Source organism: Larimichthys crocea, chromosome XII (assembly GCF_000972845.2).
Source record: "Larimichthys crocea isolate SSNF chromosome XII, L_crocea_2.0, whole genome shotgun sequence".
NCBI classification, from domain to species: domain Eukaryota; kingdom Metazoa; phylum Chordata; class Actinopteri; family Sciaenidae; genus Larimichthys; species Larimichthys crocea.
In genome coordinates this window covers 836,608-863,514 of record NC_040022.1, presented here as the reverse complement: position 1 = coordinate 863,514, position 26,907 = coordinate 836,608, and the positions used below count along the sequence as shown (strand labels likewise).

The 26,907-nt window shown below is 41.8% G+C and overlaps 1 protein-coding gene across 5 annotated transcripts in view; it reads left to right on the top strand.

Annotated features, from left to right (window-relative positions):
• cacna1ha (calcium channel, voltage-dependent, T type, alpha 1H subunit a) overlaps positions 1–26,907 on the top strand; it is a 147,177-nt gene that overhangs the window by 94,331 nt on the left and 25,939 nt on the right. For all 5 annotated transcript variants that reach the window (XM_027285433.1, XM_019262858.2, XM_019262856.2 and 2 more), the window contains 10 exons: positions 3,393–3,504; positions 4,185–4,318; positions 5,297–5,394; positions 9,807–9,966; positions 12,093–12,414; positions 16,143–16,235; positions 17,481–17,719; positions 18,343–18,878; positions 21,230–21,387; positions 21,518–21,712. In XM_027285433.1, the coding sequence (XP_027141234.1) occupies positions 3,393–3,504; positions 4,185–4,318; positions 5,297–5,394; positions 9,807–9,966; positions 12,093–12,414; positions 16,143–16,235; positions 17,481–17,719; positions 18,343–18,878; positions 21,230–21,387; positions 21,518–21,712 (2,047 nt within the window). The remainder of the gene's footprint in view (positions 1–3,392; positions 3,505–4,184; positions 4,319–5,296; positions 5,395–9,806; positions 9,967–12,092; positions 12,415–16,142; positions 16,236–17,480; positions 17,720–18,342; positions 18,879–21,229; positions 21,388–21,517; positions 21,713–26,907) is intronic.

The window sequence follows — 26,907 nt, the reverse complement described above, 5'->3', positions numbered from 1 at the left end:
ATTGAAAACGTGTTTTTTCCTCTTTCGCTGTATTAATGCTCAGAACAACACGTTGTAATGTTTTAGTGCTACTCCCCTGAGGCTGCTGATGTTTTACACTGGTATAATGGCTAAATGCTCATCTAACACACTTGTAGACCGGGTACATACAACACAAACAACATCCATAATGCCTCAAAGCTGATGCTGCTCCCTGTGTGAACATGACCTCTGAACTGGACTTCCCATACCACTCATATCTCACGCTGTTTGCCATAATTCTCCCTTTTTATGTCTGTCCTTTCTTTTTTTTAAATGTTAAAACTTCTTCGATGCCCCTAGTTTATTTCTCCCTTTCATTCTTTTTAAATGTGTCTCCGGAGGATAAGCGGCGGGGTTTGCATTCTTCCTGCCTCCCACAGTAGTACTGCTACTGTTAACTTGAATATCCAGCTGCTGCATACCACAGCAATGGGAGCCTGGCACGCTGACAGTCAAGTTACCCTCGGTATCACGACTTATGAGAAACGGGAGATAAGCAAATGAGCAGTGTGAGCACGCGAGATTGTTTAATGCTCAGATGGACATCAGGGCAGACGTGATCTGCAACTAAAATAGCACAATAAAAGCGAGCCTTTAATTGATCCAGATATCTCATATCTCCATATCTTTAACATCCCTCAAAGCGAACCGAGGGAAGCCTTTGTCAGCTGGGGGAATGAAGACGTGGCATTTTGGCAGAGCACATTGCAGACTTGTCAGGTTTGGTTAATTAAGCATCCTGAGTCGTGGAAGCCAGGACTCAGGAAATCCTCTGTCAGATGTGAAAATGGGCCGGCATACAGATGATGTGTTGGCGCGAGCGAAGACTATTTTTATGACATGTTTGTTCAAAAATCTAAAATGCAGATTCAGGAAATTGTGGGTTGCTGCTGCGAACTGATTGAGATATTTAACCAATTCAATTTTCAGATTGAATGATTATAAATAACTATATGTTACAAAGAAACACAAATAGAACATAATCTACTGCTGAGCCCAAGATGTAGGAGAGTACTATAGTGTATATAACACAGTCTTTTTGCTGTGTCCCCCTTAGAATTGCACAGGACCCCTCATTACTGTGTGTGCAGTACCTCCTTCCCTTTAACATCTTTTTATTTTTATAATGTATTCAGCCTTCATTTCCTAATTGCTCTTTGGGTCGATTTCCATTCACTGCTACAGGAGCTACATGTTAAATTGCATTTTCAGTGTGTAGTTGCATTGTATAGACCTTTTTCTCTTACATCCATAACTGATCTCAAGGGAGTTAAATTTCCCCCCAGAAGCAAGTTTTGCGGTTTTCTCGTGGGTTTCTTGATATAGACATGTTTAGTCTAAGAAGTTCAATATTAACATTGTGTGCCGTGCACTGTGCACCGGGGTGCTGAGCAATGTGATGTCTCCGCAAAGTATTCAGCCCGTGAGACTGGGGGAAAAAACCTGCAGTTGTTAGTACAGTATAGGATAAATTAAAGGCTGTAGGAGACCGTAATTAATCCATACTGTACCGTAACAGCCACAGGAGGGAAAAAAAAAAAGGTCGCTCATACAAGCTTCTGTCTTGGCCTCTGATCACACCAGTGAGTCTTGATTGTCATTGTGTGTGTGTGTGTGTGACGTACTCTTCATGTAATCTGCCTAAAATATGCATGCCATCCTTAGTGAGTATGTGTGAGATGTAGAAGACAGTGGTCGCTATTTGTTTAACCTTTTCTAATTAGCAGTTCTTCCTCCTGGGTATACTTCAATGCTGCAAATTGGCCACACACCAGACCACTGCACTGCACTCAAACTAAAGTAGAAAATCAGCACTGTCTTTGTCAAACTTTGATTTCATGACGTATATTATTTTTTCTCATTATGATGGGACATCTCCGGCCATAGAGTGACATACTGTCCATATACAGTATATTATATAGGCTGGTTTGATTTACGGTATCACGCCATGCGGCAGCATGTTGTCAGTGTGAATATGACTGATTTATGAATTTGAACAGTAAAAGTGTAAAAACACTGATCCATATCATCTGTTGTCGGCGCTCAAGATGAATATCTCTTTGTTGTACATCGCTGCACAATCTCCACCTGATTTTTATCTGTTTCAAGGAAAAAAAAGAGACAGAAGTTATGATTTTTGGGGCTTTTTAGATCTGTCGTCTTTAATTTAGTTGACACAAATGATGGTGTAATTTTAGTTGCCACCCATGTTGCTGCACTTAGGCTACATCAATGGAATTCCTAAACAAACCCAGATAGATAAAAACGTTCCGTCTGTCTTTCTGTCTAGCTTTTCTGATGTGAATATGAAAGACACTGAAACAAAAGAACTGAAGGAAAAAACAACAACATCCACTGTTGACTGTACCTGCCTCGCTGCTTTGTCAGTAAATAGATGAGGCCATTGGTCCAAAAAAGGATAAAGATAACACAATCAACAAACGATTATTCACAGGTACTATTTCAGTCAGGTCAGAGGTGACGTTCCTCCTCGTGACAAGAAAGTAAGGACTTTATTCGCAAAACAAATCTTGAGACACACCAAAGTTTTGCAAAGAATAACTGTCATACTTTAGATGTTGAAATCAGATTCCATAAATATGTTTTCTTAGTGAGTTAGTCACTTCCTGTCATTAATATATTAGCAAATGGTGCAACAGGATATGGAGGAGACATGGAGCCATTCAAACATTTCTTTGAGAAATTGCGAAAAGGCCTGTAAGCAGATTAACAGCCAAACAGCCAGGCCCACTGGGTCATTATTAGACCCATTATGTGCATTAGGCTCGCACAAAACTTCTTATTGGCATCCGGTTCCAGTGTGTTGGCGGGGTGTTTGTTTACTCGCATTCTCTCATGCTGGATTCCCATTTTCATGCTCTTTATGTATGCTTATATAGTCCATTATGTATCATATTATATCGGTGTCTTTTCTGGACTGGAGCTCTGATTCAACCCCTGGGCTGTCTCCTCTGATTGCTGAGGGACTGTGCCGTAATAAATAATGGTCTCCAGAATCAAGTCTAACATTTCAGTCATTTAGCCCAGTGACCTCTGTCAGGTTGAGCTGGAGTCTCCCTGTCAGGCTGCCCACCTCCTGCCCTAGAGACTCATACGAACAATTTGAGCCTCGTGTTGAATTCACGTTTTAGACAAGGCTCTCTTTTCCGTTTCAGCTCGTCTCACTCTGCAACAGGTCACCAGGCCATGTTGCTCCTGTCTGTGGTTTGCACCTGATCTCGCATGAGCTTGCTTGTACCTGCTTCCTCTTTTCTTCCTACGATGTAAAGTGTGTAATTCAACACCCCGTGTTGTTAATTATTTAAAAAAAACGACATCTTGTGTGTTTTGACCTTAACCTCTTCCTGCACGTGGTTCGAGCACATATCCATGTTGGTGATCCTGCTCAACTGTGTCACTCTGGGGATGTTCCAGCCTTGTGAAGATGTTGACTGCCATTCAGACTGGTGCCGCATCCTACAGGTCAGTGTAACACCCTCCACCTTGTAACCGGAGCCTGGGAGCTTCCTCTCCATGAAAACACGACTAACATTACATGACGACAGCTTTAAATGGGGCTGGATAACTGTGAAATGTTTCCATGTGAAATAAATGGCATGGGAAAAGGTGTTGCTTACCTCGATGTTCTCATATAAGCGCCTGTCACAGTTTTCATTTTTACCACCTGAATCAGTGTTTAAGCGAACGTCGCTCATGAGGCCAAATCTAAGAAACATAACAGACTAATGCTTCTTAACTGTGAATAAAATGTTCATTTTACATCAAGGATTGCTCTCGCATTCTGCTTTAAGTTGCCGTGAAGTGATTGTAAAGTCTTCCGTTCTTTCTCTTGTCTCAGCTGCTCTCGCTGTGGAGCGACGTTGACTCTTCTCATTATATCCAAATACAGACGTTCTTTTTGCTGTGGTAGATAGTCTAATTAATTGAGACACAGCCATAACCATGCCAAGCCAGAGCTATTCCCTACTGGGATGAAACTAAGTAATGGAGACAAGACTTTTTTTTCCTCCACTGGCACTTCTGCAGCTTTTCTTCAAATGTGTCACCATATTGATGAGGACCATTCCCTGTCTGTCTCTGTCTTATTGTGTGAAATATTAATTCTGTCTCCATGTTTGCTGTTTTTCCACATGCTCCTTCAGGTACTGGACGACTGTATCTTTGCTTTCTTCGCTGTGGAAATGGTCATCAAGATGGTGGCCCTGGGAATCTTTGGCCCCAATTGTTACCTTGGCGACAAGTGGAACCAACTCGACTTTGTCATCGTCATGGCAGGGTTAGTATCCCACAATCCTTTTTGTTCATGCCCGCAAATTGCTCAATTTTCTCTGTCAGTCTGCTCAGAATAAAAATAACCCTTCACTGGACTCGATGTAAACAGTCGGACAAGTATAAATGCCATGTCACACAAACAAGCAGGCACACACACACAGCAGTTTTTTTGCCTTAGGCGTGAATATGGTTTACATGGTACAGGTGCATGTGTTTGTGCCTGTGGGTGTGTTTACGTATCTGTGTGTCCTCATAATGTCCTGTCATTACCGAAATAGACATGTCCTTTTCCTGTGCTGCGCTTTTCTCTGCGTCTGTTTGAACCTATCTAAGGCAATAAGGGTGCAGCGATGCATGTGTATTAGGCCACATTATAATGTTCCAGACAAACTATTTATCGTATTTGTCTTAAATGGCACCTTTTATAGAAAGCTTTTACCTTCAGGTTGATATGCAAGAACAAACAAAAGCCTGCAGTTCTTTTAAAAAACTGAACCTGGTGAAAATAAACAGACACGATAGAAGAAAAGATGTTGAAAAGAGATATTCAGTATCAGTCTGAGCCGCACTAAAGGCTCAGGTCACTATATGCTGTAGGTTGAGGCGAGGCCGGCACCCAATCAGCAGTAGACATTCCTTTAGATACTCCCACGCTCCAAAGGCTGAGTTGGTATGACCACACACACTTTCCTCACGAAGCCAGCACAGTCACAGACCATAACTGTCCGTCTCTGCCCACTTGTCACATTTATGTTTGGGTGCCGCAGCACAGACTATACAGAGGGAGAAAAAAAAAAGCGCTTGTGACTCTATGTAATTACGTGTCACATGTACAGTAATTATGTGGGTAGCTGCCATTATTAGCATTATTGTATTTCTGGTGCTCTTAGTATTCTTGTTGTTACTTTGTGTGGATAGATTTTTAAATACAGAACGTGAAGTAAAAGTCTCTCCTTCTGCCTTTCTCTGACTATGTCTTCAGGGTGATGGAGTATTCTCTGGATGGTCACAATGCCAGTCTGTCAGCCATCCGTACCGTCCGAGTACTCAGGCCACTGCGGGCCATCAACAGAGTGCCAAGTAAGTCCATGTTTGAACCTTTTCAAGTCTTATTAGTTGACCCCACCATGGTGGTCCTCTGAACTTGAAGATTTCAATGCTACTGTGCTGCAAAATGTTAGTCACAGTGGTGTTTTTGCAGTACCAATGCAAAACTACATGGGAAAAAAATAAATAAAAAACGTTATATATGCCCGCCCATACTGTCGCTACTTAACAGTAAGTTGACGGATGCTCCGGGACTTGCTGTTTGCTTTAATCTCACTTCCAAAGAGGGTGTACAGTACGGCACCAGTGCTGAGTGAGAACTTGCACATAATTTTTCATTTCCTTAAAAGCCCTGTGACAGAAGCGGCCATGAATCTACAGCTAAAGAGGATCGCTAGACAATGGTGTCATAACAACGTACAAGATTATTAACCAGCATACATTAGGCGGGCGGCCAAGCTGTTTTTCAGGTTCAGGCTGCCAGTGTCAGTAGCCATTTTGATCAATACACCTCCCTTATAGAGGTTTATAGACCGGGTTTTTACCATTTCTTCTTTCTTTTTTTTTACCATTTTCTTTCAGATTTTAGAGTATTAACGGTACATGTATGTTGTCAAGGCTGCAGCAAGTTAAAAGACTGTTGTGTGTAGGTGTGTGTGTGTATTTGAATGATGACCCTACTTTCCTAAAATAAGTCACAGGTTGACCTGAGATCTTCTGATGTAAACGATGACGTTATATGTTTGTACAAGTGTGTGTGTGTGTGTGTGTGTGCGTGAGTGCTTTAGGCACCGCACATAACCCAAACACAATTATAAAGCATGGCAGGTTGTCTGTTTCTCTCAAGCTATCATCACGGACCGTACCACACACGGTGACACACACACACACACACATTTGTTGTGTTGTTCTACCTCTGTAAGGACTCCAAATGTAATATTAATCTTATCGTGAAGCTAACAGTAGCCCTGAGGAAGCATCTTTACAAAAACAGGTTTTCAGTTGCTCCTTGAAGCGTCTGACACAGGGAGGTAGAATGGGAGAAGATAAAGAGAGAGGATTGCAATGAGGGTGTCAGTGAGAGGTATTACCTGGGGCTGGAAACTCAAGGTCAGTGACAGAGAGAGGCACAAACATACCCCAAAGCCCACAAACTCATAGTCACAGGTACACACAACCCGAGACACCCTCAGGATGTTAAACGCCAACTGACTTGTTTTATTTTTCCTCTTTGTTTTTATTTCTTAAATCTCTTTTTGACTTCATCTTTTCTTTTCTTTCTTTTTATTTGATTTGTGATCAGAGATAGCATTTGTGGGTTTCAAGCCAGCCAGGCTTGCAGCCAGGTTGGACTTTTTCTACTTATCGTCTTTGTTTGTCTCTGATGTTCTGCTGTCACTCTGTCTCTCGGGTTTTCTTTCTTCCTAAGTGGATGGGAAGTATCCATTGTTAGACAGATGTCAAATGTGTTTTTGTGCTGTAGCCTAGATACAGTAAACAGCGCTCTCTGGCCGATGTTTTTTTTTTTTTTTGTGGCTGGTACAACGACCGGCGCAGAGCAAATGCACAGGAAAAGGCGAAACAATGCTTAAAATGTAAATAAATCATTTTAATGAAGCACTTCTCCAATTAGATATGTTTCTAATGAATATCAGCCATTCTTGCTGTGCGCAGCTGCTTTCCACAGTGTGAACATCTGAAGGCAGCAGGACAGAGATGTTGATACATCTGCAGCGTGAGATTTTTCGAAGTTCTGCGCCAGAACACGGTGCCATTACGCATGGCTGTCCACCGTGTTTGCCTTCATTAAATCGTGTGCAAATGACATCAAGCTGGTGCAAACTAACAACACACACACACACATCTCTGCACACATCAGACAAGTCTGCTACATCTCTGTACAGTGTTGTTTATGTGGGAGACATCATGTCGGTGAAAATGCTGGACTTTACCATGATAATTGTTTACTTTTAAGCACAGGAAAAAAAAAATACAGATTACTTGGAAAAAGAAAGTGGCAGCCCAGGTACTTAAGCTCTCTTCTAATGTTGTTCTTTCAGCTCTTTAGTTGTAATATTTCTGACCTTTCATAATAACCCTCTACTTGTTATTATTATTTTAAATTTATTTCATTGCACATGAACTTGACTCATGTTTCCCGGTCATTGAGGTTTTAAAAAAAGCTATTTGTTCAGTTGCCTGTCTACATTTCACATTAACATATTAGGAAAATCTTCTGCTTGTTTAATTTTCTCTTTATCACTTCTTAAATGGCTAAAATAACATGTATTGCCTGGCAACATGAAAGTAAATATTTGTTTCTTTTGTTAAAAATCTAGGCTCCATAAAACTTAATTTATCCCTGTGGCATGACTATCTGGATAGATTGCCCTTCTCTGTTTCTGATGCTCTCACGGAGTCTGTCTCTTGTGCACCGTTGGATTGCATCATTTTAATTATACCTACCTTAACAGGGTGGATTATAACTCTGGGAGCGAGCGCAGCGCCAATCCAATTTTAAATCTCGTTGTATTTTCTGCCCACCTCTGTATTGTTCTAAGCAATTAAAAATCAGTATATTGCTCACCCGGAATGGTGTATGTAGAAAATGTTCTAGATCTAAATATAGAGCATGTCAGTGCTGTCAAATGTTTGTTTTTGCTAAGCAGGTTTCACCGCACACAGATGCCTCCATAGTAAGGCATCTGTGTGCTGTTTACTCAGTGTGTGCATGCACATATTTCCATGTGCTGGATGAAGTGCTCTAGTTTCTCCAGAGTATTGCTGTCTATTTCAGGCGTGCATACTGACATACTAAGATTTTGATGAGAAACATGCATCGTAAGAGTGTGTGTAAGGTTTCGTCCCCGTGTATAACCTCTATTTGGTGAGAAACAGCCAACTGACAGATATAAAAAGGCAATAGTTAAAAGTAAAAGATCATATGAGACAGATTGGTGGTCACACGATGATTTAAAATGAGTATTTTATCGATTTATGAACATTATTGTAACTCCTCCATATCCGTCTCACAGACTGGAACTATATTAATATTAATATTGTGATTTACTGGTCTCTGTTCCACTTTCAAATCCATGACTACATCTTGTTAGAGCTCTGTTCTAATGGATTGACCCTCACCTGTCACGTGAAACCACATGTCCTGTAACTCTACTACTGGTTCTGCAGCTGAATTGTTGCTGAATCATTAAGAAAGGATAGATGGTCGACTGCATTGGATTGATGAGCGATAGATGGACTTTTAATAGTGAACTTTTTCTTAATACTGTCAAAGGATGAGAAAACCAAACCAAAAATCAGTTTTAGGAGATTTATGTTGAGAATACAGAGAAGACTGGGTTGGTAACAACATCAAAAACCTGCTGTCAGGACCCTTTCTATATTTCTAAAGAGGAAGGGGGCGTTGAGATTAAGTTAAAAAGCAATTTTGTTTCCAGTGTTTACCTAATTTTTTTTCTCCACAGCTCTTTGTTATTCCAAATATACTGTAATATTATGTGTGATAACCTTTAAAAATGTCATTTAATGAAAGCATTAAACCATGCTCAAACAGGAGAATTAGTAGTAACAAGTAGTAATCTTGTGTGTGTGTGTATCAAAAGGATTAATAGTTTTGACCTAAAAAAAGAAAAATAATATTTTGCATGAATAATTAATGATTATCTTCTGGATAATAGTGTGAGTTTCATTTCATTCAGACTCAGTGAAAAGGGACTTTTGATAATATTTAGCTTCTGGCACAAAATCCAGTTAGAATATATAATTAACTGCTGAGCTTAGTGCAGTTTAGCCCCGTCCTGATTACTGTAAAACTCGCAAACAAACCAGGGAATGTTTTTGTTTTCCACCCGTCACCAAATGCTAATGCATTCAGGCAGAACTTTCGCCTGCAGTGGCGCAGCACAAACAGTCTGGAGAATTTGGAAACTCAAGGAGATTTCCATTTTCCACTGTCGAAAAGTAGCAGAAAAAACTATGCCATACTGTAAGTGTGGTCATTGTGACAAGGCTGTGATATAAGTGAAAGGGGACAGAACACATAGTCAGGGCCTCAGGGACTAGATTTCCTGACTTTGCTGACGCTAAACACGTCTGACAACTGGAGATGGATGCTGAATGCATGTGGTTAGATAATACTAGCTACAGGGAAGCTGAGAGTTCAATTCCCAGAGGATGAAATTACGTCAAACTGTCACTTTCAGTATTGTCATCACTTATAATTATATTGGCTGCTAGGGATGAAGTTGTGGGTTCAGAGCTCAGAGGATCAATAGAGGTTGTCATGGTAACTAGAGTGTTGGTAAAAAGGCTAGCTGCTGCACCGCATGGAAAACTCAGCTGTCAATCATGCATGTATACACATGTCATCCGGTGCAGTGATCAATTCTGATGACATTTGTACCTTTTTGTGTTCCACTGTGTAGGTATGCGGATCTTGGTGACGCTGCTGTTGGACACCCTGCCCATGCTTGGAAATGTCCTTCTCCTCTGCTTCTTTGTCTTTTTCATCTTTGGCATCGTGGGAGTCCAGCTGTGGGCGGGGCTACTTCGCAACCGCTGCTTCCTGGGAGAGGACATCAGAACGTAAGCAAGTTTTGTCTTGTGAAAAGACCTTGCATTTCCTCCTTGTCCCCTGGGCTGGAAGTAGCACAAATGGCTGCAGGAAATTGGCTCACTTAACTAAACATGATCTTTCCTTCTCTCTGCCTTTCTCCCTCTCTTTTTCTGTCCTCCCTCTTCTCTCTTTTGCTCTGGAGTTTGTGTTGAGATGTCATAGGATGTAACAGTCAGCTGCTGCTGCTGCCTGCCTGCAGCAAGAATACAGAAAATTGTTACTTGTTGGAGTACACGAACTGTGTAGCGCCCTTAGGATGTAAACCTGAGCCTCACACACATACAAGGAGAAGCAAGGAGAGAAAGATAAAGAGAAATGTGGAGTGAAATGAGGCCCTCTGTTATTTCACGTGTTTTTTAAATTAGATCAGTCCAATGCACCAGTTTTAAAACTCCTACCTGGATAAATAAAACTCCTCCTTTTTGCAGATGATGTGATTCTCGTGTCTTAAGATGAAGATAAAGTCAAACCTGATCATATTACAAAGATTTGTCAGACGTGGCCTTGTGCAATGTGAATGTGAATCCAAAGAAATATTACATTCCAGAAAAAACCCATATATGTCCCAAGAGAAAATCATTTCAATTTGCGGACATGATATTTTGAGAAGTTTACTGTGTTAGACATTTCAAAATCTTCGGAAAGAAATGATAACATTTCCAGATAGATTAAAATCTTAACTGGGATTTGCCAATACTGACCCAAAATGGAGAAAACGAGAGGATGCAGGATAAATGAGACCGACTGATTCAGACAAACAAAGCTGCATTTCTTTCTACACTGCGCACATAATGAAAATATTAAATAAACGCGTTCACCCGGACTGAACTTGTGATAAATAAGATCAAATTAATCTCATGAGAGAAGAGCAACAGACAGACAACCGCTATGTCCTAAAGAAACACACAAAGGCACACATCCGCATGCACATACAGAGAAAAGATCAGAATCACCAATTCAGCCGCAGGCATTGAAATTATATGAAAGAGAAAGAAAATCTGCTTTAATGTCCACAACCTCAGAACCAGAAAATGTCCCATAGACATCCTTGAACCGATGCTGTTTTTGATGTAATGGTACAAATTGTACCAGAGTTAATGTTACTGAATCTTTCTTGTGTGAAAGAAAGAAAGACAGAAAGAGAACAGAGCCTTAATATTTCATAACCAAGGCTGCTGTGTTTTCTCTCTCATGAATCTCAACTATACTATGCAGCACAACATATGCACACTCTCAACTTTCTGCATTTCTCAAGTTTGTTGTTTGTAAGTATGATCTTACTGGTCACAGGACAGTAATGGCTGAAACATAAAGAGAGTTTTAACCACTTGGCACTAGACAAACAATATGATCCTTTCCCAAACTGGTCCCTTCCCACTAGTAGTTCAAGAGTGAATGTCACTCTGAATAAAGGCAACACTCACTGTCGTGGAGGGCTCTCCACCTTCAAAAGGGGAAGGTAGAAATAAGCACGTAAGCTGTGGGATGCACTCACCGATTTACCATGAGTAGGAAACAGCTGTCACCATGGATACCGATAGAGCTTTTGAGTTATTATTTGCTGCTTCAATATGCTATTAAGCAGGTGATATTTTCTCTTTTTAATTGAAGTGTGCACACTGTAAGTACAATATTTGTCTAAACCCACCTTGAAAGGGAGAAATGTGGCATTAAGTAGCAAGTTTTATTATTTTTAGTTCAAACACCACAGGCTCATTGTTGGAGGGTTTGGTAGTCCACATCCACCCCTGTTGGGACTTTGGGATGATTCTTGATTTGGCAAAGCCTACATGTGAATGCTCAAGCACAGGTGGGCTAGATAGGACGAGGATGCTGTGGCCAAAATGAGATAGAGCCTTACTGTGAAGTCCTTCTAAAAAGTAAAACTGAGAATGAGCTGACTAGAGAGGAAAACAAAAACATTCAAATAAAAAAATGTTAGTTGTTAAGACATTTGTTTCCAGGGACTACGAGATGCTACTGATAAATAATAAGATGCACTTTAGGCTACAATGAGGGCAACAGGAAATTAATACTGTCCACCTCCAAAGATGTTTGACATGCATTTGTGTTTGTCATTCTTTTTCCCATTCAGAATGTACAACTTGTCCATAAGTCCTTACTACATGTCCGAGGAAGGGGAGGACAGCCCATTTATCTGCTCGGCTGCCCGCGAGAACGGGATGCGGCGCTGCCGCGATGTGCCGGCCTACAACGATGGCAGGGAAGACTGCTCGTTGGACGCCCACCAAAGTACAGCTCTGATCGGATCAGCACCTGTCGTGGGTGGGGCCAGCGTTAATGGTTGCATTAACTGGAACAAGTACTATAATGTGTGTAGCCCCGGGGACCTCAACCCTCACAAAGGAGCTGTTAACTTTGACAATATCGGCTACGCCTGGATAGCCATATTCCAGGTAAGAAGGAGTTTTTAGTTGAGTTGGTCAAAAATGTGTTTTATTATGCCTTTAACCACACCCAACTGTGATGTCAAAGGGTCCTGGAGGGCTTCTGTACATCACTGTCTCTTTGCATTTAGTTTTTAGCTTGAATTCATCATTTCATCAGCTCGATGCAGCTTAAGTTATCTAGCGGACTCATTTTTTCTAGTTTGCCAGTTAGTTTTATGTCTCTTCCTCTAAAATCCGGTATGGTCATCTCACTGAGAAAAGTCACACTGACAATTTACTGACTCTTTCTCAGTGAGCTACATTTGGTTACAGCCAACGAGAAAGATACACAAATGAATTAGCTCCAAGAGAAAGCATGGTTCATTAAACTTGTTTTTAGCCAAACAAAATATGTCTGTCTAGACTGTGACTCACGGTTCACTTAAAGTGAGAAAAGTTGTTATGGTTTGTGGAGGCCCCACTAGACTTTTAAGGTCCATCGTGTAAGTTTTTGGGGGCAAAAAATCAATATAATATGCAATAACTATGTTCTCATTAGTGTTTAATGACCTGTTAATTAAGGTTTTATCAAGAAGTCATCCTTTAAAATGTCCTTTTATAATCTAATTAAAAGATAAAATAAATTCCTGTACTCTATCAGTGGACATGTATCGTGAACTGAAAGCCGTCTCTCCTCTTCTCACTGGATGTAAAAAAGTATTTTTCTTTTTCCCTTGCTGGTTCAACAGTCGTAGTCTTTGTGCTAGCACTGTGCTGTTGTGATGATGAATTCGAGCCCTTTTCAATAGATCTGTCCAGCTGATAGACTTTGACTTGCACAACATGACTTTGTGCAAAGAGAGTCTTACCTTCAAATTACTCCAAAAAGGTCAAATACACATAAACAAACTGATTCCTGTTTGGTACGGACAACCTTCTCAGCTTCTCAGAGGCTTTAAAGATTAGATTTTGTACTTTTGTTTCCTTTGTAATGGTCACTTTAAGTCTTAAATGTGATTAGTTTTCTAGCCAGGTGTATGATGATATATGTACAGTATGACGTGTGTGTTTGTGTGTGGGTGTGATTGAGATATTTGAATATGCATATCAACGAAAAGAGCCCAGTTTGTCTTCAGATGTTACAATGTACGCAATATTAAGTGAGAAATTCCTGATTAGAGGAAAAATCTGCAAAAAAACTGGTATAATAGGCCTTGTAGTAATGTCAATCACAATGACAAAACAACTGAAACATTTCAAGCACCCACCGGTCAGTTATTTGTTAAATAGAAATGATGAGTATAAGAGAGAAAAGTGAGACAGAAAAAATAGAAGTGGTTGAGATACACTCAGAAAGGAGGAGGCTACAGTATATTGAATATTAAGTGACTTGGCTGTCTTGTTATCCGTGTCTACAGCCTTATTCCCTCAGTATCTATATATATAAAGAACATGAATTATACATCTCAGCGCACGGTTTCGAAAACATTTCAGCCCATGGCTCCAAACTGAGTTAATTCAGGGTTATTCTGGGACTCCTGCAGAGTACAACAAGCTGTTAACAAGTCACATTAGTTACCCTCCATAGCCAAGCCTGTTGCTCAAATTTGGTCCCACCCAGGGTTTGGCCATAACAGCAAATATAGCATGATGGTTTCCTGTGTTGTTTCATGTGTTTTATTGTAGACGTATCTTCAATTTTGGCAATTGGAAATGTAACCAGCATATTTAGAGAACAGATAAAAAAAAATGGGAATATTACAAGTGAGAAAAAAAAAAGAAGGGATAATATACAAAGAGGTGCAGGAGGTCCAGCACAGTGGAGAGATAAAGGATTAGCAGAGGAGCAAGACATCTAAGGGTTATCAGGCCAATGTTAACACCTACCTACAGGTTAATAACTATTGACCATCTACACACACACACACACAGCTGTTCTGCCAGACTGTCTATTAGGGTTCAAGAACGACGTCCTCGTTTAGTGATTCACCAGTGACAGGTGAAACCACACACGCTGTTTGACCCACATGTATGTGATCAGAATGAAGAGACTCTGGGCTTTTCTAGCTATCTCTCATCTTAAAGGTGGATTGACGGGGATGGCCTCTGTTGTGGAGAATCTCATGCCTCGGCCAGTGGACGCTGTCTTATGCCAAAAGGTCGATTGTAGCTTTATCCAGGGGAATGGAGGATCCGTGGATCAATGTACTTGTCGTTGCTGTCCTCTCTGGCTCTGTGCCACAACTACTTTATGTCCATATTGCTGTCCTCTCTGGCTCTGTGCCACAACTACTTTATGTCCATAAATGGTCATAATCTATGTGTCTACAATATAAGGGGTTTGCTAACTGGTCATTAGTCTACAAACTAGGAAATATGTCTGCCCTTAGTCGTCTGACATTGTTATCTGACTCTGTAGAGTTTTCGACATGACTCACCTATCTGAGTGAGGCAGCCCAATCCTCTGACCTCCGTTACCCCAGTAATGATGAAAATGGCGCCTGCTTTCCTCACCACAAAACATACAGCTGCTCTGTATCTCAAATAGAAGAAGTCAGTGTCCCTAACATCCAAAGATTTAACACTATCCCAACAGCAATCTCGAGACACAACCCCCATATGTGGCATGCTAGAACAGAAAATTCCCTCACAGCCTGGGGGCGGTCAGACAGTGATTTATTCACGTTATCGCGCTTGTTGCCTCTCTCTTAAATAATCGGCAAACGCTGAGAACATTTTCCTTCCTGTGATGCATATCATTGACCTTAACATAATGGCTTGGCACAAGATGATGATTTACAGCAAGAGGTGCTGCTCGATGAATTATATGAATGAGGGTCAGTCTGTTCCAGTCTTGTATTGTCTGTCTCCAAATTGCTCTACATGGCCTGGCTGGATTTGGTTGCTTTCCAGTTGTTTCTTTTTAACTGACAGATATTATTAGTTTGGCTGATGAAATATATAACTGGTTGGGTGGCTGTTTTCCATGAAATAAAAAAAAGATGCACAGTTCCAATTTACGAGTGTGTGTTTAGCTCAGAAATGAGAATCCTCGGCTCTGTTTGTTAATCTGCTGCAAGGAGAGCATTCCAGTAGAGAGCGGATTAGTCTCCTCTAGGTCTGTGTGTGTGTGTGTGTGCATAATATGCATTTGTGGTGTCTGTTTATGTTAGGTCAGGGCGTGATTCTTTATGAATACACAAGTATGCATGCACGCGCTCGCCCGTTGGCACGTGTGTTCAGACTAAGCTTGTTTAGTGTGTGTGTTCGCACGTGCCATTGTTGCGCTGGCAGCTGTAACGCGTTATGCCAGCTGAGGTGCGAATGTTGAGGTGTGAGTGTATTATCGGCTCGGCGGGGCTGAGCCACCGCTTTTCAGGTCTCAGCATCTCCACTGCTCATTAGCATAGTGGCCACATGAAAGAGCTGCGTCAGTCCCCTGGCACACACACACACACACACACACACACACACACTTATCCACCCACGCGCACATGTATGAGAAGTTGGAGGGACACCACAGGCTTTCTCCTGAGGAGTAGCCGTTAAAAACAGAATTGGAAATGTATTGCGTGTGACTGCTGTGTGCTTTGGGTGTCTGTGTACGTCTGTGTGCACGGTTTTGTGCGCGCATGCGTGGGCGTGTGTTTGTCATATCATTGCATAGCTATGGAGGAATGTTCCTCTACTTTCCTGTTCATTAAAATAAAGTGTCTCCCTCTGTGTCTCTCTGTCTTTTTTGTCTCCACCGCCAGGTCATCACACTGGAAGGATGGGTAGATATCATGTACTATGTCATGGACGCTCACTCCTTCTACAATTTTATATATTTTATACTGCTCATTATCGTAAGTACCCCTCTGTATTTTCATTTTTAGTAAACAACCCTTTTTTTCCTGATATTTGAATGTGCTGCTTGGAAAATAGCAACAAAATGAATTAGGAAATTAGCTTTTGAAAATATCTGGCACAGATCTGCATAGAACAACATGGGTCCTGTTTGAACCCGACCCAAAGCCAAAACCGCTCCAGCATTTTAATGAGCCCAAACCAAGTAAAGCTCAAATATTTCACTTGCTATAGTGTTTCTAAAATAACTTAGCAGCATCTGCAAAGTTTAGCACATAAATTACAAGTGGAAAGTGGTTCTGAATATAAATGTATGTATGCCATATTTAAATATACTCCTCACTTAATACACTGCTGTGTAAAAGACACATTCATTTAGATTTAGAAATTGGTTACTAGTTACTCATGTGCTCCTCTTCAAACAGCTGTATCCAGTCTGTAGTATTGCGGTTTGAATCCTCAACTAATTTGCATATGTATAACATGTTGCATGTTGCTTTTTGTGTACTTGCCTTTAAGCCGTGCTTTAGAAAACCCAGAATAACCTTTCTAAAGTAAACCACCAAACTCCGCTTGCAGCATCGCTCCCCTCTGCTGAACCTCACAGACTTTTTTATCATGTATAATTTCACTCTTATCATGCTGTTGTGGGGGTCTTCAAAGAATCCAGCTTTGGCTGTATTGTACAATGTGATATGAGCTCCGGGCCTGTCTGTCTGTTGTTTGAGTGCTTATTATGCATTCATTATGCAACAGAGATAGAGAGAGAGAGATGGGGTAGAGAAAAGGGACTGGTGGAAGGGCTGAAAGAAAATCAAAGTGAATCATGTAGAAAGTGAGGGAGACAAATTAAGATAGCTTAAAATGTCAAAAAAAAAAAGATGGAGAAAGTGCTCGCCTAATTTCCTATCGCTCTTTCAGTAACGTGCAGTAACGGCATGCTAAATATGTCTTGATAGATGTTTCTTAGTTCCTGCAAAGGCCGCCTGATCAGAGAAGGACTGAAATCTGAATTTGTAATGATAAAAACAAATACGGCCTCTTATTGACACTGTTTAACACCTTGATGATCAGCCACTGTGTGGGTTTTCTATTTTAACAGCAAGGTGAGAGATCCCGCTCATATATAATAATAATAATAATAATATAATACAGTAGGTTTGTAGGATGACTGCTAACATAACTTCTCATCATTCCAAAAAGCTGTTTCATCACTCCAGCCGTTTCTTTACCTCCTCAACCAGGTGGGCTCTTTCTTCATGATCAACTTGTGCCTCGTGGTCATCGCCACCCAGTTCTCCGAGACAAAGCAAAGAGAGAACGCCCTGATGAGGGAGCAGCGTGCTCGCTACATGTCCAACGACTCCACGCTCGCCAGTTACAGCGAACCGGGCTCATGCTACGAGGAGATGCTGCGTTACATCAGTCACCTTTACCGGAAGCTGACCCGTAGACTGCAGAGGATATACTCTGGATGGCACAGGTGAGATATGGGCTGTTTTGTTTTCATATGTGCAGGAATATCCAGTCGACATGAGACAGTTAGGATTTCTCTCCAGGCATTACATTTTGCACCGTTGTACGGTAATCAACCAGGATGGAGTAATGTATCATATTAGGCAGAGTAAGAAAGCAGAAAGAAACAACCGAACCCATTAGTGCCTGAGATAACAAACATTTAGCACCTGGACTAATTTCACGCCTGCTTGAAGGTTTCTCTGCGATATTTTGAGGATGACAGTAAAAAATACTGTGGGAAAAAAAATCCCTTTATTGAAATTCTGATCACGCTTAGCTGCTTTTTTCCCCGAGTTAAATGAATCATGGCTTTCCCCGGCAGTTCATAGTCTTTGCTGCTCCTCCTGTCTCTATTTGCAACATTGTATGAGTCATTTGGGCCGGCTAAAATGTGTTTTGTTACAAGCACTTAATAATTGTGTGAGGTGTGCTTTGGTAATTTTGAATCTCACAGAATTACTGTGTGCACGGCCCCCAAAACTGCTGAGAGCCACATCCCCGGAGATGCACTCAGACACTAACACATAAATATTAGAACTTTAGCTTCTGAAGCTGGTAATAATGCCTCCTCTATCCATTTCAAACCAGTAAAAGGCGTAAAAAGGTGAATCCTAATGGCAGTGGCGGAGGCAGTAACGGCGGGGGTAATGGACACGGCCATGGATCCAGCAGGGGCTGCGGAGGCTTAGGCCCGGGTAGCTCATTGTGGCTGAGACCGATCCATAACCTCCTGCAGCACCATCAGCACCAGCACTGTCGCCTCAGCAACGGGGGGCAGCACACAATCAGTGTGACAACCGCCGAGCACATGGACGGAGAGGGCGGGGAGGAGCTGGAGATGAAATCGCTTCCTGTCCGGAGAGGAAGCACAAATGGGAATAGCAGCGGTGGTGGTGGTGGGAACCCGTCTGTTGTCACCCAGGGCATGGGGGCGTTGTTGGGACGGCTGAACGGGGGGATGAACTATCCGACCATTCTGCCGTCGTTTGTGTGCAGCTACAGCAGTAAGACGCCGCCCCCCCACTCCCAGTGTGGGCACAGTCCAGAGCAGCACCCACCAAACCACCCGGCGTCTGAACACACAGAGACGCTGAACAAGCTCTACCAGCTCATGGGACAGCACAGTAAGAGGACACACACACACACACACACACACAGACACACAGTGTAGAAAGCTGTTGCATCACCTGTAGGGTTCTGAAGGGACTTATTTTGGTCTTTACTGGTTGACATCATATTTTTCCCAATTTATGTAACCTGGTGGAGTCTGAATCAGCCAAAGGAAGCAGAAACTAACTTGTTGTCACACTTAGTCTGGTGTTTCACTGTCCTTTAATTCCCCTTCACAGTCTGTGCTTGATGCTTTGGATTTCCCCTGAGCTCCATTACATTCTTTGTCATCACACTTACTTTCATCTCATGTTTTCATCTTCATTTCTTGCTCTTACCTCGAGCAAATACCCCTTTTCCTCTTTCCAAGCTTGACCTGAGGTATTCTCCGGCTCCATCTGCCATGTGTGTGTGTGTGTGTGTGCGTGCGTCTCAAGCAGCACTTAGAGAGGGGTCCTGACAGGAAATCCATGTCTCAAGTGTTACAGTCATCAGTGCAGAGAGGTGGATAAAGGGGAGGATTGAGGGAATCAACATGGAGAGAGGAGAGGCAGACGGTGTAGAGTGACATAAACAACATCGCAGGTACACAGTGTCATTTTGAAAAATGCAGAACATGAGAGAAGAAACAGATGGAGTTAAGACGAGAGGCGTAAAGTATGAAAGACTCCGGAGGGGAAAAGGCTGGGATAGGGAATCATAGAGAGAAAAATAAATGAGTTCAGTCGAGAGAAAAGAGAGAGGAGGGAAAGGAAGGGTTGGCATGAGGCAGAGAGAGAGGAGACAACACAAAACTGTATGTTATGAAGGAAAACGAAAAAGCGGTATGCCTGTTCTGAACTTTGCCTGTCGTGTCCTGATAGAGTGAGGCCGCCAACAAGCACGCACACACTTTTACACACCTAACGGCTGCCGACAGACACTGCAAACCTAATTAAGCGCACATGAATTAGCTCCTCGCTGAAGTGAGGAGTCGCCGAGTGACGCATGATGAATACAAAAGAAAGACAGCGATGAGGAAAAGTGCTGAAAAATAAAAACATTTTATTAAACGGTCGATACACCTCTGGTCTGCTCAGAGTCAATACGATCCCTTCGGCCAGGGCGAGTAACACTTCACCTCTGCTACTAATGTGTGTTAAAGATCACACACTTTAACTTTAACAGATGCTGATTTAGCTGCGAGTTTCTAAATGTTTCAGCTTCATCTAATGACTCGAATCTCGGCTAATCCTTAGATTGAATACTCTTTCTGGCCGAAAAGTTCCTTCATACTGTAAGAGCAGCAATATTCTTGGGAATGTTTTCCAAGATGTGGCTTGAAAAAAAATGTAATCTAATCTAGCCTAATGCAATATAAGGCAATGCTCTTAATCACAAATAGTTTGTCCCCAAGAAGGAATTTGCTTAAAGTATTTGAGAGAACACAAACAGTCTGTCAAGACGATGAAATACGACGACAACTCTCACAGCCCTTTAGGTAGGGCTGGAGGTATTAGATAGAGTTGTAAACAACATAGCGTGCTGTTTGAAAAGCAGAATTTTCCAGAAGTCATGGTTTGCTTCTGTTCGCTGTGCTTTGCTGTTCCTCCGTACAGATTTTTTTATTTCTTTTTAAAGGATGTAGTCAGAGAACAGAGGGTGAGAGGAGTCAGCCAGGAACTCGTACAGTACTGTGGGTGAGCTTGCAGTACTCACTGCGGAAACCAGCTTGTTTTGGCTATCTCCTGAGACAGGACATCCCTGCAGCACTGCGCTGATACATTTCACTGATCCTTCCAGCTTTTTCTTTATTTATCATACCATAATGTCTCACTGTCTTTGGCTCTCGCTTGTCCTATTAAACGCAGTATTATACAGTCACATAAACAAGTGTTTTACCTCAGTGACAATCAAAAAACTTGCACTGATGTAATTTCACCTGGGGATGACGGGGATGATGTTCTGTATTTTTGTCACTTTTATTATTTGGGATTGATTTTGTTTTCTGAATGTTATATAGTGTTCTGGCTGTCTGGCTGCCGTAATCAAAATGAGACGAGACAGAAGTTGATAAAAAATGTTTATTTACCCGTCTGAGTCACCTTCAATTATCCGGCGCTCACAGCAATAAGCCCGACGAGCAGCAGCGAGTCCTTTGCAGATTTTATTTTGTCCTGTGTTTCACCTCTCAGGCCACTACTGTACCTCGTTGGCTGAGGTTATTGACTTACTTTTGAAAAAAAGTTTAATCCTAATTATTTTCCTAAACATACAAATTAAATATCAATCCGATACACTGAGGTAAAGGCCAGTGTCCCGTTGTAGGAAATATGCAAACATAATCCTTGATATGATGAAACTCTCACCCTCCACCTCTATTCAGGACGCCAGCGGCTGCTGTACCAGCTGGCAGGCGTGGTGCCCAGCCCTCTGCTCTTGGAGCTGCTCAGCTGCCCTCTATGTGCCCGCAGCCTGGAAACCTTGGAGCTGGAACTGGGAGACCTGGAGGGAGAGGCTGATGGACTGCACGACTTCCCCCAGGTCAGAATGCATGTGGGTGCACTAGTGGTGATGGTAAACGGCAAGGATGAAGGTTGTGGTGGAAATGGTGGCCAAATAAAGTCCCAGCTTGTTTGCACAGTTATGATAATATCTGATTTATTTTCTCTAGAGTGGGGATCTGAGAGGCGGGCGAGGCCGCTGCAGACGGCGGGGGGTTGTGGAGTACAAAAACGGAGTGGTGCGTGCCTGGGTAGGCTTCAGGGAAAAACTGAAGAGGATTGTGGAAAGTAAATACTTCAACCGAGGGATCATGATCGCTATCCTAGTCAATACTCTCAGCATGGGGATAGAGTACCACGAGCAGGTAAGAATAGGAAGCTGTAGGTGTGAGTGAAAGCCCTGAGAAGTTCAAATCCATGCTTTAAAACTAAAAATGACCTATGAATGACCTTCAGAGAGAAACAAGTAGTTTGATGTTGGCTGTCAGACATGGCATTTGTGAGTGGAAATGGCATTTGGATGTCTGAGAGTCTAAATGAGAGGAAATGAGGGTATACTGTAGCAAGGGGAGGTGGGGCGGCGGACAGGGGTGAGGGAATGAAGGAAGAGAGGGGAGGAGTGGTATAACGGTGCCTATGCTCTTTCTCTTTCTCACACACACACACAAAAGGCATCAAGGCACTGTCACACACAATCTGGATTGTGTTTCTAGTTTACACTGTGTGGCCAACATCTGGGAAGTATCCACTTAATAATACAGCTCCTGCTTCCCTCGATCCACTGTCACACACTCACACACACACACACACACACACACACACACACACACACACACACACACACACACACACACACACACACACACACACACACACACACACACACACACACAACCTTTTCATTTCTTACCAGTGCTGCAAATGTATGAAAAACCCAAAGATTGTTGTGTCCATTCCCTCTTTTCCCTTCTGCGTCTCTAATCCCCCCTCAAGGGGATGTGTGCGTGTGTGTGTGCGTGTGTGTGTGTGTGTGTGTGTGTTTCTATCTTTGTGGTATAAAAATAAGGAGCGACTGGGAGAGCCATGGCCTTATTGGGCCAATAACACACACAGACACACACATACAGACACACACACAGACACACACATGCAGACACACACACACACACACACACAAACACAGACTGACGTGTTATGTAAGAGTTCCTCCTCCCCTCAGTACTCATCACCCCCCTTATGTGACACTTAGCCAAACTTTATGGGACTATGAGTGTATGTGTGTGTGAAGAGGTGTATAAATGTAGGTGGCAAAGTGTAGACTGTGTGTGTGTGTGTGTGTGTGTGTGTCTGTGTGCACACGTGCATAATATTCAGAGAGCAGTTTAGAAAGAGGAAGCTGTTTTAGCTGTTTGCATAGCTGTTATGGGAAAAAAAAGGTAAGCTTTAAGGTAACGCACAACTCAAATATACGATAAGTAACTTTTCTACTAACTTAACCTTCGCAAACTTTTCACTGTCCATCAACCAAAGTCACAGGAACAAAACAGGTTTCAAGTTTCTTTGTTTGACACAGTCTGTTTGACTTTAAGGCTCATTCTGTTGAAGGTCTATGCATCACGTCCCTAATTCTAAATAAAAATATGCTAATATATGCTAAGATATGCTGTATGATTTTGTGCGCATTATTACATTTTGTGTTTTCAGGATTTTATTTTTGTCAGTGTCCTGCTTTAATCAACTCCTCTACCCTGCTCTGCCAAAGAAGCTGCACTTGTGTGTGTGTGTGTGTGTGTGTGTGGGTGTATTGTGCTTTTGTTCCTCATATTTTTAAGGCCAAGGTCGCATGTATTTAAATAAGCCGACAACACTCACTCGAAACATCTTCTTGCAGAACACTGAGTTAAGTTCTGATTGATCACCTGGTCTCTCCGACATAATGATGGTAGTGGAAAGCACCGTGGAAAGCAATAGTTCTGAATGCTCATTTGGGACCAGAATAGATTACATAAAGTATATTGATATATGGTTTAGAAAGTCTAATTATTTTTAAACCACTTAGTTACTAATGATCATGGCAATCTAGAACTGCTCTAAAATAGTATAAAGTATGTCATGGGATAAATCTGACAACTCAAGGGCACCTTAAAGGGATTTATTAATAGAGGGAAGACTGTTTCTTTTAATTTTTAACCACCCACATTTTTCTAGCTGGGCACAGGACTTCTCTAACATTTACTTCCTTCCACTGTTCCTCCACGATGTTGCCATCAGCCAGGACAGAAACAACGATTCGGTGTGCTGCGTTGATATTGTTTTACATCACAAAACCAGAAGAGAAGACACTGACCTACACTCATGCAAACTCCTTGAGCTTACTAGCTGGTAAAACGCTCAGCACTCAGCTTTGAGCCACGTATATGTCGGTTCTGAGAGCTCGACTAAAGAAAAGACATGCAGATAAACAAAAAAACAAGCAAATGAAGAAGAAACCATCTCAATTAATTTGCCAGCACGTGTGCAGCATTTAGAAAGGAGACACAACCCGATACAGAAACATTGCAAGTAGCACAAAGTACACGACAATGGAAACTGTTTCCAGGGGACACTAAAAAGCTAAAAAAGGGGACACAGCTGGGCTTGTTGTCCCACCAAAAAAAGAACTTTAGAACATTTTCCAACACCGCCTACAGATAAGCGACTCCAAACCTCATGAGTCACAAACCATGGGATCGGCGAGCATGTCTGAGCCATGTGCATCACTTTTTAATGTCCCCTGTTTCTGTATTTGCAGTGTTTTTTTCCTCAGCGCTGTACATAATGGTTGATGTTTTCCTAATTTGCTCGCGTTTTGTCTATTTACATGTGTTTTCTTAAAGGGACAGTTCACCTTGCACTTGCAAATCAACCACATAAGGAGGAATGCATCTACTGGCGGCTTGTAGCTAATGTTAGAGTTCTGCCGAGGAGAACCGCATCAATTTTCCATCCTGCAGTGTCACAAGCAAGAGCCACTTGTCCATAAGGAAATACATGCTTCCTTCTGCACGGTGAAATGGTTGGCCGGTGTAGTTCGTAGAAAGAAGGTAGAAAGAACTAGTACTCAGTGCTCACTGAGTAACCAGGTCATGATTTGCCACAAGTTGGGTGCTATCTAGTTCTTTTATATTAAAGAGAAGACGGACATCTCTAGGACTAATGTCTCCCAAACTCTGGATATTACTGCAGCTATCACTGTATTGAATTTGTAATGTTCTGTGTCAGCCATACTGTATTCTCACCTCTAAACACACTGTAAATCAGTAAGTTAAGATGCATTTGTAGTCCTATCAGGTATAAAAATTGCCATGCAGCATTGTATGCAAATGATTGCCTTGGAAGTCTGCAGTGTGCTCATTCATTGAAGTTTTTATGTGTTGGCTGGACAGTGAAAGACAGTTTGAACAGTCATGGCAGCTTACAGTCTTCTCTATTGTCCGTCCAGCTCTTTGGGGGAAAAAAAAAACAAAACCTCAATGTTTCTCTCACCGCACAGCACACCAAAAGCTGCACTCACGTCCCTTGACGTTACTGCACCCTTTTTAATTTTTGCACGTGCGTTTCTGCTTTGGTTTCCAAGCTTCCACCACTGTCCCAATTAAATCAATAGCCTATCATCCGAAAATAGTAAAGACAAAAGAAGAGAGATTACGCAAGCCTGCGCTGCACTGTAGGCATACTACACATACAGCAACCCACTTGTGCAGTGTAATGAAAGTAATGGATAAGTACATTGGCATGGCCCACATACACACACATGCACACACACCTTTTCCTGCAGTTGATAGGGTCAGTAAAGAAATGGATTAGACAGGCTGTGTTTCAGAAGGCTGTCTGTGGTTTGTCTTTAGCAGTCACAGCATAAAATCGAAACGCTTATCAACACAACAAATCATACAGTGATGTATTACTTACATCAAATGCTCACAGACTTTCTTACACAGATCCTGGATCCAGGATGCTCACTCAAAACTAAATCTTTTCCAGTGGGAGAAGGAGTCAGATCATGTATTCACCACACTAAGTATGAAGTAAAAGTACAGGAGTGGTAGCCATAAAGTGAAGTCCAATAATTTAAAGTAAAAGGACCTTGCCAGATTGGGTCATTAACATTTAAGCGTTACTCAAACGCTGGTTGAGGTGGAGCAAGTCATAACTACTTCATCGTAAACTTGTGGGAAGGTTATAAACTATATGTTCTGTATGAAGGCATAGGTGACAGATAAATGTAGTGGATTACAAAGTATTATTTCCCTCTGACATGGAAATAAGGAAATATTCAAGGAAAGAACCTCAAAAATGTACAAAATACTTTCTTTCCACTCCTGATCCTATCAATTTGTAAAAGGGTTGTAGTTCTTCTTCACAGTCGGCTCTGTGATGCTGCGTTTCTGTTAAGTGCTGTGTAGTATGGCGCCCTCTATCTGTGATTATGATTCTCAATTGTGTGCTGTTAAATGCAAGTTTATAATACTATAAGTGTGGTTTACTATGCTCATTATAATCATCTTATATATAATTGGAAATCATCATTATTTAGACAGGATGAAACCTCATTTATCTGCTTGATTCCAGCTTTGTCACACATGCTTAACATACTATATTTAATATATTCTCCAGCAATAGTAAAAACCAAACAAAACACCGGTGGTTCTGCAGGGTGCTGATAGTGGAGAGTAACCCAGGCTGAAGGTTAACTCCTCTCTCTGGTATTAGGAGGACGTTTGGGATTTTCTATATTAATCCCGTCTCCGTGTTGATTAGTCCAGAACGCACTCTGCCTGCTTTTTATACGCCATGGGCCAGGACACAAAATGGGCTCTGGGTCAATTGCTGGATGATCCCCCACATGAAAAGAATCTCAATTAGTTTTAATAAGTGTGACATGAGAATAAAGTTCACAGGCTGAAGGGTTTTACAAACTGCGAGGCTCGCTGCCGAGTGTGAGAGTTTATGGTTTGGGATGGTTCAGTTGTCCGGGGATCATAATTATTCGGCATTTGTGAACGCACAAAGCTTGTCAGCATGAATCATAATACAAGCTGGGAAAAGTGAAACATGAATACAAGAGAGCACTATGTTTATGACAAGAGGTCAACAAAATAATCAGTCCTTGCTAAGTGAATTTTTAGCCTCGTAGATGAGCATCAAACCTAATATGTTATTATTTAATGTGTGCAAAACACAGCATATTAACAGTGCATCACAGTGAGATAGCAAGTCTCAGTGCAGTGATCTATAGGTTAGAGCCCAATCTCTTCGATCTGAGTCAGCGCCTTTAGGTCACTGCAAACCATTTACATAAAGAAAAGTTGAAGATATGGCCCCATAATGCGTTTAGCAGAGCAGAAAGCAGCTGTGTTTTCCATAAAATACTTGACCACATGCTTTATGAGCAGGCCTGAGTTACAGCGTGCTGGATCAGTGACTGTACTATGAGGTAAGTGGAGTAGATCAGCGCTGATGGATTTGCACTGTTGGTCCCATTTGATTGATTGGGTCTGACTGCGGCTCTGAACTTGAT